General features: G+C 37.1%; 1 protein-coding gene across 9 annotated transcripts in view; it reads left to right on the forward strand.

The window, feature by feature from the left end:
• Positions 1-13,547, forward strand: part of MTMR1 (myotubularin related protein 1) — a 49,664-nt gene that overhangs the window by 8,250 nt on the left and 27,867 nt on the right. For all 9 annotated transcript variants that reach the window (XR_009278523.1, XR_009278524.1, XM_058847678.1 and 6 more), the window contains 10 exons: positions 1,022-1,097; positions 1,887-1,981; positions 2,192-2,299; positions 2,699-2,800; positions 3,520-3,603; positions 4,196-4,345; positions 5,072-5,260; positions 5,763-5,948; positions 8,972-9,178; positions 9,976-10,068. Coding sequence is in view for 7 of the 9 variants with exons in the window: in XM_058847678.1 (XP_058703661.1) it covers positions 1,022-1,097; positions 1,887-1,981; positions 2,192-2,299; positions 2,699-2,800; positions 3,520-3,603; positions 4,196-4,345; positions 5,072-5,260; positions 5,763-5,948; positions 8,972-9,178; positions 9,976-10,068 (1,290 nt within the window). In the remaining 2 variants the exon portion in view is untranslated. The remainder of the gene's footprint in view (positions 1-1,021; positions 1,098-1,886; positions 1,982-2,191; positions 2,300-2,698; positions 2,801-3,519; positions 3,604-4,195; positions 4,346-5,071; positions 5,261-5,762; positions 5,949-8,971; positions 9,179-9,975; positions 10,069-13,547) is intronic.

Genomic DNA, 13,547 nt, shown 5'->3' on the forward strand with positions numbered 1-13,547 from the left:
TTACTTCTGTGTGGGTCAGAGCTGCAATACAAGGGGAGGGTTAATTGTTTGTTCTAACAAGGTAGCCCATTATATTTATTCAGGATGTAAAAATCTGAAACCATAATCTCATTGTTTTGACCTGAGACAGATCACTTTCTTACATGGTTCTTAACAGTCCCACAAACGGTTTCGTGCTTTATGCTTTATTACAATCTTTAGTACATTAAATCTTATTTAATTACTAATTTAAATTAGTAAATCCTAGCTGCCGACAAAGAACCCAAAGAATCCATCATGTATCATTCAGCGATGAAGCCATTTACTACAGTGAAAATGTATTAAACTAACTCTTATTTTAAAATTGCTAATTGTTCTTCTATATTTTGTTATTACTTCATTCTTAATCTGACAATCTGGATCCAAAATTCCTATAGTGAGCCTATTCTATAACCTGTGGCACTCTCAGTATGATATTGATTGAAATAGAGCATTATGGGGTGCTTCCTGCTATCAAAATCACAAAGCTAAAATGTTAAATAAATAAAGTTTCTGCCATATAATTCTCTCAGGTGAAAATACTCAAATATTAAAAAAGCAGCATTAGAATTTAAAAAAGAAGAGAGCTTTAAAATGTTCTCAGATAAAATACCCCAAATAATACTTTAATTCAGCAAAACACTAACAAATTATTTATTACTAATTTGGGCTGATCTTACTGTTCAGATTTTTGTATGCTATATATAGCTAGCATGTGAAACTAATTGTTGCATAAATGCTTTGTTACTAATATGTTACTAACATGTATGTTATATTTATAACATATATAATATGTGTGTTATGTTTATAGTACTAATTTTTGTGTTTGGTTGTTTGTTTGTTTTTTCTTTTACTGTGGTAAAAGTTTAGTACAGTTGTGTGATTTTTAAAAAAGACACACTTGTGTTCCTGTAATCTGGTAAAAAAAGCACTTTGCATCAAAATATATCGATGTGGTACAGATGAAGAATGAGATTTACTCATGATTTTGGATTTTTGCCAGGCACTGCGGGATGGAAACAAACTGGCACAGATGGAAGAGGCTCCACTTTTTCCTGGAGAATCAATCAAAGTTATCGGTAAGTGTACTACTGAGTACTGCACTGAATACTATTAAATTGCTAGTTGATTTAAAAACAGAATATTATTTCCTTTTTACTTTTGTTATTTAATTTAATGCCACTTAAGATTAGCTTATTAGATGTGGATTTCTTTTATTTGTCTTTTAAATCCAAGTGTAGGAAGGATAAATCAGATCCAGAGGATGACTTGCTCCATATAGATAGTTTTACTTTTCCTAAGGTTTTTTTGTTCCATGGAGGTGTATGTACTATATTTCTGCCTGGGGGTGCCAAGGATATGTCATAGATTCAAAATTCTTAGAGCAAAAAAAGATGAAGTATGGTAAACTTACTTTCCAGTTCTTAGTGGGATTTATTTCACTTTGGCGTGTGACAGCAAGCTCTTTGTTAGCAGTACTTGGGTAGGAAAGAATACCAGCAAATAATAGTGAAAATAAAGATATTAGCATAGAACTGAATTACTTGGAGATTGGGTGCATGTGGATCAGTAATTGCCCCACTGGATGCTCTGTCTCTGACAGAGTGTGGGTGCTCTGCATCTCAGTGCAGGGACCAGAGCTGCCTGCATCTGGGGGTACCTGCAGGTGCTGGGGACCTGTCTGCCCTTGCTGCAGCTCTGCCCCAGGTACTTACTGCTTTCATTTTTGAGATAAAGACAACTCTGCAAGAATAAACTTTCCTAAAGAGGTCAAGCATCAAAATCTTATGAGTTTCAAATGAAAATAGAGTATTATGGAACAAATGTCTATAATAGTAAAATAAACCTTTAATTCATCTGTTTTCCAGCTAAGGATGTTATGTATATCTGCCCATTTATGGGAGCAGTCAGTGGTACGCTCACAGTGACGGACTTCAGAATGTTTATCAAAAGTGTTGAGAGGGTAAGACTTCACTATCTATCTGCCTATTGTTTCAGGTAGGCATGTTGCTGAAGTAGATTTCAGAAAGTGACAAATTCAGTGAAGTGTGACATTTCACAGCAGTCTACTAAACTGGAGTTACTGTTGCCTCTATTGAAACGCACATGAATAATATTAATTTGTATTTCTTCTAATGTAATAAAATCCATTTGTTTTATATACAAATTTCAGGATCCACCTTTTGTTGTTGATGTTCCCCTTGGAGTTATAAGTAGGGTTGAAAAAATTGGAGTACAGAGCCATGGAGACAATTCATGTGGTATAGAAATAGTTTGCAAGGTAAGGCATGGTAGAGATTTATTGATATTAAAGTATTTTAATTTCATTTTTCTGTAAGAGGAATCTGCCAGTCCACGTGCTGTTTTTCTGTCTGATCAGTTCCCTATATTTGAATCATGCTTCATTTCTTTCAATTCCTCTTTGATACTTGGAGTCTTAAACACTTCTGCCTTTTGTCTGAAGAGTGAATTCAAAGGAAAAGTGATGATTTTTATATCAAGCATCTCTAATGACAGTCCTAGTTATCTCATATGAATGCTTACAGAACTCTGTTCTTTTGGGAGTTAAATGATGTCAGTGACTTAGTGTTCTATATATGCCTTCATTCAATTAAATATCTTATAACAGTTTCTTTTTTTAAATTTATCATAGTGTAAAACTGTAACTTATTTTTGACAGGATATGAGAAATTTGCGGCTGGCCTATAAACAGGAGGAGCAGAACAGACTGGAGATCTTTGAAAACCTTGTAACACGTGCATTTCCTGTTTCTAATGGGCTGGTAAGTCTTTAAGATGGAGAAGAGGCTGTTACTGGCTCTCCACTTTTGGGAAAGTGTAGGGGAGGAAATACAAAGGCTGCATAACAAACTTTGAAGTGTTGATTCATAAAATCTGTTGTAGAGCGGGCCAGCCACTCTGACCTTGTGTGCTTTTTTGCATTAATTCATCAAACGCTGCTGTGTCTTGCTGTTGGTGAAGTTAGTTTATACATAACCCTTGAGATCTAATACATATACATATACATAACCCTTTGCCTAATGTTGCTGATTAAAAATATATATGTATTGATTCTTATTTTCTGCAGTAGGTAATTCAGTCTAGAACTTCTATCTAATACAACAAATAAGTACAATTAGTCTTGTTACTAGTTACCTGCAGAATTCAATTTCATTTGCTTATGTGGGTAAGGAGCTGGTTGGGAGGTAGGAAACCAATTTTCTCATCTTGGTATTGCCATTGATGAGTTGTGTGATCAGAAGCAAGCAACTTCAATTTTCTGTTTCCTGTCTTGGTTTTGTTAACTTTAAACTCACGCTTCATGGAAAAAACTAACTTCTTTCTAGCTCAGTGGTTTCCAGTCTTGACTGAAGGTGTTATGTCTGCTGTTCAAGAGTTTTAGAAGTGTTAGATTTGAAATACTGGAGTGTTGACTATTTTGGAGTTACCGTGCATAAAACCTTTCAGGTGGTAATTTATAATTTTGCTTTGTTGTTTGTAGCCTCTTTTTGCATTCAGCTACAAAGAAAAGTTTGCTGTTAATGGCTGGAAAGTGTATGACCCAATGGCAGAATATAAGAGGCAGGTAAGTTATAGAATACTTGGTATTCTATACTTGATATTTTTTTTTCCTCCATCTCCCCCAGTGCCACTTAAACAAGGAAAAAATGTTACAGAAAACTCACAATTTTCAGCTCTTGCTACATAGATTGTCTACATCTCATGTTTAGATAATAAAAGGCAAGTGGCCTGAGTTTGATTGCATTGAGCACCTGCTAAAGTTGGTGGAGACACAGGTGCTGAGTACTTGAGAAAATTGGTCTAATTTAACATGGTTCTGAAATCCACATTTTTCAAGTGCTGTTTCTAATTTTTTTTTATAAAGCTTCTACAAAGCTGTATAAAAAATTGGATTTGAATAAACATCACCAAACAGAGAAGTAACTGTAGTTTGTAATCTTAAATCTACATTTTCTGCATGGTTATTTTCCTTATCACTTTAGTAAGAAAGACTTCCATTGGTTTATGATTCAGTATGAAGACCTAAGTTATTTTTAAAAAAAAGTGGGCATGCCTTTTTTTTAGAAGTATGCAGCACATAAAATTTTTCATTGCCTCAAAGTCAGATATGTAAAGGTCTAACCTTAAAATTCCAAAATTGTATTGTTTTCATACAGGGCTTGCCCAATGAGAGTTGGAAAATATCCAAAATTAACAGCACCTATGAGCTTTGTGATACATATCCTGCTGTTCTTGTTGTGCCAACCAGTGTAAAGGACGATGACCTCTCAAAAGTGGCAGCATTTAGAGCAAAAGGGAGAATTCCTGTAAGTGAAATTTGTACAAGAGAATATAAGTATTTTAGAAATTTGTAGCTTTTAAGAAATTATTCGTAGTTTTTTAGGCTTTGTTTTTTAAGTAACAGTGGGATTGCTTCCTTCCTGATGGAGTGGGGGGCAAAGAAAGAAGTAGGCTCAATGGGTTTAAACTGAAGGGAGCAACTCAAGTGTGAGTTTATTTGTACAATTATTGTACTATGTAGTAAGGTTTTTGTTTGGATTAGCACTTCTAGGCCACAATGGTATCTGATGCTCTGGCATGTATTAGCTTGTGCTCTGATTTCGAGTAGAATGTGTCACAGCCGTAGTGCTTTGCCTGAGAATAGACAAGGTCTCATTAGAACACCTTTAAAAATGTTAGATTGTGTTGGTTTTCATGCTTAGCAAGGTAGTGAACAGATCCATAGTCTTCCACATGGAAGCAGGTTTTATTCTTCCATTGCCCTTTTGTTTTTTCCAATTAGAATAATACAAGCTTAGTTGCTGTTATAAATAAAAGCTGTTTAGAATCACTCTGTATTTCAGGCTCAGATTGGGGATGAGCAGTCAGTGCTAGTGTGCTGTCAGTATGTTTTTGCATCAGCCTGTCCTTAAACTCGCATTTGTTGATTTGCCAGGAAATAATGACAAATAGGCAATGTGATTGTCTAGTTGTTCTCTGGCCTGCTGCTTTTATACTAGTGTAGTAAATTAAATAGTTTTCTTTTATTCCAGGTGTTGTCCTGGATTCATCCTGAGAGTCAAGCAACAATAACACGATGCAGCCAGCCATCAGTTGGCCCAAATGATAAGCGTTGCAAGGAAGATGAAAAATATTTGCAGACAATTATGGATGCCAATGCTCAGTCACATAAACTTATCATCTTTGATGCCAGGCAGAATAGTGTTGCAGACACAAACAAGGTAGGTTTGTATCATAACTGGCATTAGTTCATCAGCCTTATTACAAGACTGAAGCTTGAGCCAGATATCAGGATGTGGAGAATCTGATGTTGAAAATATATAAGAAGGGGTCCCTAAAGAGGGCAGGGGAAGGAAGGTAAGTTACTTGTAGCATTTTCGAACAGCTGGCAGGAATCAAGGATAGCATGAAGATATAGCTGTGAAATTATGCAGTAAAGCTCACCAAAAGACCAAAGCTTTGGTCTTCTTGATAAAAATTGATAAATACGGAAAGGTGTATGGATGTATTATGAAATGTAGCCTGTTACAATCAGAATTTCTTTCACCTAAAAAAACCTCAATTTTTTTAGAAAAACAAAAGCCAAAAATATTATTTTATTAGCACTAAAATAATCCCTTCCCTAAGAAAATGCTGAAACTTAAGTAAAGTAACTCTCTCTGCCTTATACTGAAGTCCTACACATGTTCTTCTTATTGTCTGTTTTTACCTTTTGAATGACAGGCTAAAGGTGGAGGATATGAAAGTGAAAGTGCCTACCCAAATGCAGAGCTGGTCTTTCTGGAGATTCATAATATACATGTCATGAGAGAATCCCTGCGGAAACTTAAAGAAATTGTTTATCCTACTATTGATGAGACTCGGTGGCTGTCAAACGTGGACTCCACACACTGGCTGGAATATATAAGGGTAAAGTGCTTTTGATGTGAAAAGTGAATTACTTTTTTAAACCATGTTTTTAACTTACACTTCTGAAAATATTGCTCAAATAATGTTGAAACTCAAGCATGTTGCTTTAATCAGAATAATCTTGTGAAGAAGTATCATTTTTAAATAGTCACTTAGAACACAGCATTTTAAGCATTCTGTAGTAACTTAGTATTTCTCGTTTTATGTACTGGCAGATAGTGAGTTGAGTTTATTCTTCATAACACAGTATCATATTTACTGCTGTGTTTTATTTTCTCGAGAAAAATGTTGGTGGGCAGTCCAACATTATCCCTCTTGTTTGGAAGAATGTACTGGGAACTTCAGATTATATTTGAGTGACTGTCAAAAGGACTTGACTGTGAATTCTGCAGTCTATCTCATCCTTCTCTCCTTCAGTGCAGTGTTACAGTTATTGTGATGGGCACCTACATTTTTATGAGCTGTTTGTAGCCAGTGATATCAGGTTATCATCTGCCCTATTATTTAACATAATATTAAAATAAACCACTACCACGTTTGGTTTTACAGTCAGTTTCACTAACCTTTGAAATTATTTTAGAGTAGATTATTTCATTATCACATGCAATCCTCTGTTTATGAATAATATGGATGGAGTGTAATTTGTTTTATTAGCAGCTGGTTAAAATGTCACTCATGCAAAACATGTTTGGGATCATACATTAGTCTGACTCTCTTTTAAGCAGTGCCTGCTGACAACTTCAGCAGAGCCAGTAGAGGGAGCAAACATGAAATTAAGAGTCAAATTTAATTATATTTTGGGAACAGTTTAATTTTCTTATTCTCTTGAATTTGAACCATTGAAACAGCTTTGGGATTCTAAGTATCAGGAAACCTTTTCTTATCAGCCTGGCCTTTTACTGTCATCTGTTTTGTGCCTGTGGTCACCTTTCATTGCCACTGACTCTGTTGCGTTTCCTGGATTAGACAGTGTCAGGAGTGAACTTTGATAGCACCAGGTGACAATAGCATAGTAATTGGAAGTTTAATTTAAATTATTTTGAAGAGTTGACGTGTGACATTCTTCACTGATCTGTCAATTACATGCTACTTCACTTTAACTGTACTGACAGCAGGAATTTCAGGCTGATTTCTTGAAACCTAACATTATTGTGTTAACAGTGTTGATAGTATCTCTCTGATATTTTTTTCCAAGAGTTCCTTGCCTTTTGATTTGGCTTGTAATAGCACTAACAAGCCATAGTTTGACTCTTTAACACATCTGCTGTTTTCTGGGCTCAAACCAGTGTGGCTGTGTCCCAGTTTAATGCAATGTATTACTGGAAATTCACCTTCCAACCCCTGGCACCCGCAATGCTTTAGAGGTGGTCTAGGAGTGTCTGTGAAGGTACCAGTAACTCTGTGTGTGAAGACAGTAGTAACAACATGAGTAGAGGCACTTCGTGCTTATTGCATACCCAGACTATTTTCTGTCTGAGGGTAGAACTTGTACCATTAACTATTTTTCAATTCTCATTTTGTAAACCAATCCAAAACCAGTTATTCATTAGGAGCCCTAACTGAAATACTGTGATGGTTACCAAGTTTTGAAAAACCTGCAAAAAATATTAAATTTGTAGAGGAAGCTGCTTTCTGAAGGCTGTTGTTTGAAGTGAAATAAAGTGCTTCACGTACTCCGTAGGTATTTGCTGAATTAATAGTAAATGTGTTTTCTCTCTCCCATTCTCTGCTCATTTTCTGTACCTGTTCTGTTGTTTATTTCCAGCTGTTTTCCTTCAGAGGAATTTGTGTTCTCTTTAAAGCAAGCTATTGCATACCTGTATGTTAAATAGATTCGTTTTCTGCTTTTATTGAAGACCAAACGGTTTCAATATTAATGCAGTTGATCTTTCTAACTGAAGTAATTGTCATTTAACTGGTCCAGACCACAAACTCTGTTCTCTCATAGACACTTTTGTATTGTTTCTTGATATTTCCCCTCTGGCATCCTTCAGTTCTACCATAAAAGATACGCTTAATGAAAGACAGAATCAATGAAAACTGTCTCTAAAACATCGTTCTTGAACTATGTTTGAAGACTGGTTTTGTGCATAGCTTCTCCATCAGATGCTGGCTTTCCTACTTCCCAGAAGATGATTTTGCATGCCTAAGAAGAGAAAAGTGCAAATATTTTGCAAAATTCTGTTTTCTGAATTTGGAATGCAGTATAGGAATTCTTCTGTGGTCCCTTTTCTAGTGTTTTTTTTCTCCACGTATATTTCAGTGAAATGATAGGTCATGTTAGAGACAAGTCTACACAGGAGAGAGATTATTTAAGTTTTTTAAAAACTAGAGGGTGGAATCGGGGAACAAAAGAGGTGGGAGTTTGAGAGGGGTGAAGAGTAACAAGTTCACACAGATGACCTCAGTCCTGTGCCATCTCTGTCCTGTGCTCTTCTGCATTGCTCCTGAATTCAGGCCATTGATGGTCATCTCAGAAGCTGAATACAACGTATACTTCATGCAGCAACAAAAAAAAGGAACAGGTTCCCAGCCAGGGGTTTCTGGGTTTGTTTGGGTTGTGTTTTGATACAAATTAGTTGGATGATTTGTCCCTTTATCTAAACTCAGTAGTTTCAGTTGAACTGAAAATGGAGCAAAAAAGAGTGATTGATTAGTGTGAACTTTTGAAAACCTCAAAACTTCAGCCTTTGGAATAGATTACAGTATTTGTGTCTTATCATAATACAAATATAAATTAATTTAGAGAAGTGATTCCCAGGTTCATTTGTTATGTGCTGCTAGTAATGTATATCTGTTAGAACTCTGTCCTGGACAAGAGAGTGCACACAGTCTTTGTACCTCTAGGAATATGGATACCACTGTTTGGAAATCTAATTTAAAACATTATCGTCAGTATAATTATGTAATTAAACTGAAATTTTAAAACATAATGAATTAAAGAGTATAAAATCTTAACCTTTTTTTTTTTTGGTAGAGTTTTGTTAGTATTTAATACTCTCATTTCTTCATTTTTGTTTAAGATGCTTCTTGCTGGAGCAGTAAGAATTGCAGATAAAATTGAATCTGGTAAAACCTCTGTAGTGGTGCACTGCAGTGATGGCTGGGATCGAACTGCACAGCTCACTGCACTGGCCATGCTTATGCTGGACAGCTATTACAGAACCATCAAGGGCTTTGAAGTACTTGTAGAGAAAGAATGGATAAGTTTTGGACATCGATTTGCAATGGTAAGCTGGGAAATATAGTGTGCTGTTTGTCACCTTCAGGGCTTTTACTTTGAATAACACATTTTTTCACAGTACTCTGCTGCATTTTAGTTATTGTCTCTGGTGTCCTTTTAATTATCTGAGTGTGTTAGAGAACTGTGACCCATTCATTTTTAACAGGAAACCTCTATGTGACATATAATAATAAAATAAATGAAAGTGAAGTGGTTTGAATGCAATGGTGAAAAAAAGTCATGTGGCTTTTCCATGAGAATGAGGGATTGTACCTTATGCAGTTTATGAATATAGAACCAAGGAAAACAAGTAGGGTTTCTAAAGTTAAAATGGTTGGAGTTATTACTCTGATTTAAGGTTGAAGTGTTTAACACATGGGCTAATGGTGTATTAGAATAAATTGTTATGACATTCTGTCATAACAAAAAAGTGTCAAAAGGGCTCTGACTCTCAAGATGATTTGGTAGAAATAAAATGTAGTTATGACAGGTGGATATGGAATAACCATTTTTTCAGTCTTACTAAATTCCTGCCAGTTTCACACACTGGTAGAAATCAGCAGCTGTGCAGTAGAAGATGGGGAAGCAACTGGTAGAGCTTTCCAGCCCTGCTCAACACTGAAGGCATGTCCATAAGTGAATATTGGGATGCATTTTTAGTAGTTGAAAAATGCAGGTTAATGTTATGGAAGACTTGCTTGTCTTGTTCACTACTGGAACATACTTAAGAGTTCCTGAGCTTTGCAGTGTTGGGATGGTACTGCAGACACACCAGACTGAAATGCAGTGTGCTCTGACTTCCAGAGAGTGGGACATGGAGATGATGATCATGCAGATGCTGACAGATCTCCCATTTTCCTGCAGTTCATTGACTGTGTTTGGCAAATGACAAAGCAGGTAAGATGCTGAAGAGTGTATTTCCATGAGGTATCAGTCTTTATCTTGGAAACATAATTTGTGTACGAGAATGCATTCCTTTAAAAACTAGTAGCGTGTTTAGGTAAAGTTGGTTGCTCTGTGCATGCACTATGTACCCAGAGGGAAATTTATGTTCAAAGTGAGGTACAAGGAGCTAGAGTAGAGATTCTGTCTTGAAACCAAAATACCAGCAATTTTTTTTTCTGTTTAAAATAGGCTTACAAAAGGTTTTCTGTTTACATAAATAAGAGTTGTTGATGAAATAAAATATTTGTGTTGCATATTCACTGGTGGAGTAAATGTCTGTATGGATTTATATTGTTCTTAAGAAACAGCAAAAATCTGGGCTGATTGTGAACTGAAGGTAGTAGAGTTCTTTTATATATGTCTCAAATGTGAACATTTTCATCCTTATGTATACAGGACAGCATTTATACCATACAAGCCTATTCTCTGATAAGTTTTCTTACTTCCATGACTGCTCTTTCCTATAGATCAGGGGAGAGCTCTGAAATTAGTGATTCTTAAGCTACCAAAATATTCAGCTTCTCATTTTTGTTCTGAAATGTTAACTCATCAAGTGGATTTAGTCTTCATTTTCCTTACTTATGCCTCCGTGAGCAAAAAGCTAAGCTTTTTTTTGTGCTTTTATATTGCCATTCTTTAAAGGGATTATTGAAATAGGTTGTCCACATGAAGACTTTATTTCCAAGTGATTTAGAAGTGCTTGGTGCTTTACTCCTTTGGTTTTTACTTTCTATAACTTTTACCTTCTATGTCTATATTTTATCTTCTCTCCTTTTTTTTACCTCCTTGAAGCCTAACGTGGATCTGTGCTTTTATGGTAAAAGCTGTTATACAGAAGTCTCTATAGTATATGATTTGTTTTGAAGGCAGGAAGGTAACAGTCTGGTTCCATATGATCTTAGCACTCTCAGATCTCTTACCTTAGTCTTCTTGTTCTGAATATGGTTCTTAAAACTTATATCATAGTTTCCAAAACTTGTATTCAAAGTTCCCTGCTGTTATACTGGGCCCTTGTCTAGGGGGTCTTGCAGACTTTCTTTTTCAGTGTTTCTATGTTGCAGCATTAATGTGCTGTTTAGTATGCCTGGAGAAAATAAATTTAAAATTTTGTCCCTTTTTCAGAGGAAATCTAGTAACAATAGCAAAGAGGAGCAGTTCTAAACACCTGGTAGGAACAAAAGTCCTTTGGGGAGATCCTTAATTGAGAGCAGCCTCTTCTATTTTTGTGATCTCCCTTGCTGCCTTCTGTTTCTTGCTATAAACACTTTAGTTCCCTCTAGTTTAGAAAACAGAAAGGGAAGGGGGCAGAGGGGGAATCTATGAAACATTTTGCCAATACCACATCTGTTCAAAATTTGGTTTCAGAAATTGTTCTGAAATTTATGAACAGCAGTGACATTGAAAAATCATTAATGTTGCACGGGAAATAACATAGAAAATGTTATTCTTGAAAAGTTTTGGCCCACTTACTTTAATTTTTCAGTTGAACACTTAGAGAATGGATGTGAAGACTGTGATTACCTTGACATACCAGACCAGACCTTAAAACAGTGATAGTTTAGGGCTTTAGAATTCATGGTGAACATACATGAAATGTTCCAAAGCTCAAATAAGTGTTGACGACTGCAGGAGGGTGTATGGGCCCTGGTTTAGGCATGGGCTAAAATCAAACAAATAGGCTCTTTGGGGTCTAAGAGTCACATTCTTAAAACAGACACCTTAAAACAGTGAGAGAATCTCTAACTTCCCACTAAGATACAAATTTCCAGATAGCTTCAGACAATGAAATTTAGGCCTTGACAGCCTTATATTTTCCCTTGGTTTATGGTCTTGGTGACTGTGGTAGTTTCACATTGACATTTGGAGAAGTAGTAAGAAAACACTCACGGAAGTGATTTCTTTGAGAGAAGCTGCTGGGAGCTTCCTCTGTGCCTGGGAAAGGCCAATAGCTGGCTCATTCTGAGAACTGACAATGTTTTGCACTAATTAGAAATTAGATCCACCTCTGTGAATTCTACATTTAATAAACCATAAGCCCAGGAACTAACTCTCTTTGCTTCTGGCCTCAAAAGGTAGCAGAGCTCTGGTGGGGCCGGCCCCACTCCCCTGCAGCCTGGGGGAGGCTGGGTCGGACTCCAGCAGCTCTCGGGCTGGGGATGGAGGCTGCAGGGAGCCAGCCTCAGGCTGGGCCCGGCCATGGCTGCTGACATCTTGCTGACACTGAGCCTCCCCTCAGCCCGCACTGATGGCTCCAGGCTGAGCCTGCCCTCCCAGTGGCTGCCGGGCAGAGGGAAGGGCCCAGCACAGCCTGAAATCCAACACCGTGACTGCTGCAGCCACTGCCTATGACCATCTGCAGGCCTGGCAAGATTTAATTCCTTCAGTGCACAGATGAGACCTGCAGACCACAATTCCCCCCTCAAGAGAAAAGGAGAAGGTGGGAACACGTAGAAGACAACGTGAAAACACTGAGGTCAGTAAAGAAAGAGTCAAGGCCTAGATGGAAGGTGAATGAGGAGATGCCTTAGCGTTGGGCTGAAAAATTCTTCTGGTAGGGCCATGGAGATGGACAATGACATACTGAAATATCCCCTTTAATTCATGAGAGAGTATGGGAGGATGAAGCATTCAAACTGTAGATAGGAGCAGAGGCATCCATTGATAAAGCCAAGCAGATGCTGGAGTAGCTGTGATCCCATGAGAAGCTTGAACAGAGAGTGAGATGAGAGTTGATGAAGACCCTTTGCCCCCAGGGAGAGCAGAAGAAAACCTCTGTTCCCAGAGACGAACACAGATAGATGAAGAAAACCTTTGCCTTTGAACAACCCATCCTTAAAATAATGCCCCATGAGTTCAAGGCCCATGGACACACCTTTGAGAGGACTGTGAAAATGGGAGGAATTTGACAATGCACAACTTTTCCCTAGCAGTTGCTATTCATGGAAATGAAAAGTGATAAGAAAACTTTCTTTTGGAGAACTCTCTATGGCATGACAAGAGAAAACTCCTCTCCCTACAAGAACTAACGAAAGACTATTGTATAGTTGGTACTGATTTAACATCCCAGGTTTTGTCTCTGCATTGTCAGTTGGGAAAAGAAAGAAGTTAGGCAGGGGGAGGAAAAGTGTTCTGGAGGTTTTATTCTGATGCTTCTTATTCTTGTAGTCCTGTTAATAAAGTTTCTTTATACCTTTCAAGTTGTAAGCCTGTTTTGCCCTTCTCCTAATCCATATGTCACAGCAAGAAGTGAGTAAGTACACTGGTGATTTTAGCCAGCACTAAACCCACCACAATGACACACAAATGTGATAACGGAGAGCCTGAGAGAAGTCCATTGACATCAGATTTTAATTAAAAACCACACAATGAAGTGATTTCCTTCCTCTGTTAGTAAATTCTGATGATACTGAGCAGCAGATGTCAAATTTGAA

This window comes from Poecile atricapillus, chromosome 12, assembly GCF_030490865.1.
Source record: "Poecile atricapillus isolate bPoeAtr1 chromosome 12, bPoeAtr1.hap1, whole genome shotgun sequence".
Taxonomy (NCBI): domain Eukaryota; kingdom Metazoa; phylum Chordata; class Aves; order Passeriformes; family Paridae; genus Poecile; species Poecile atricapillus.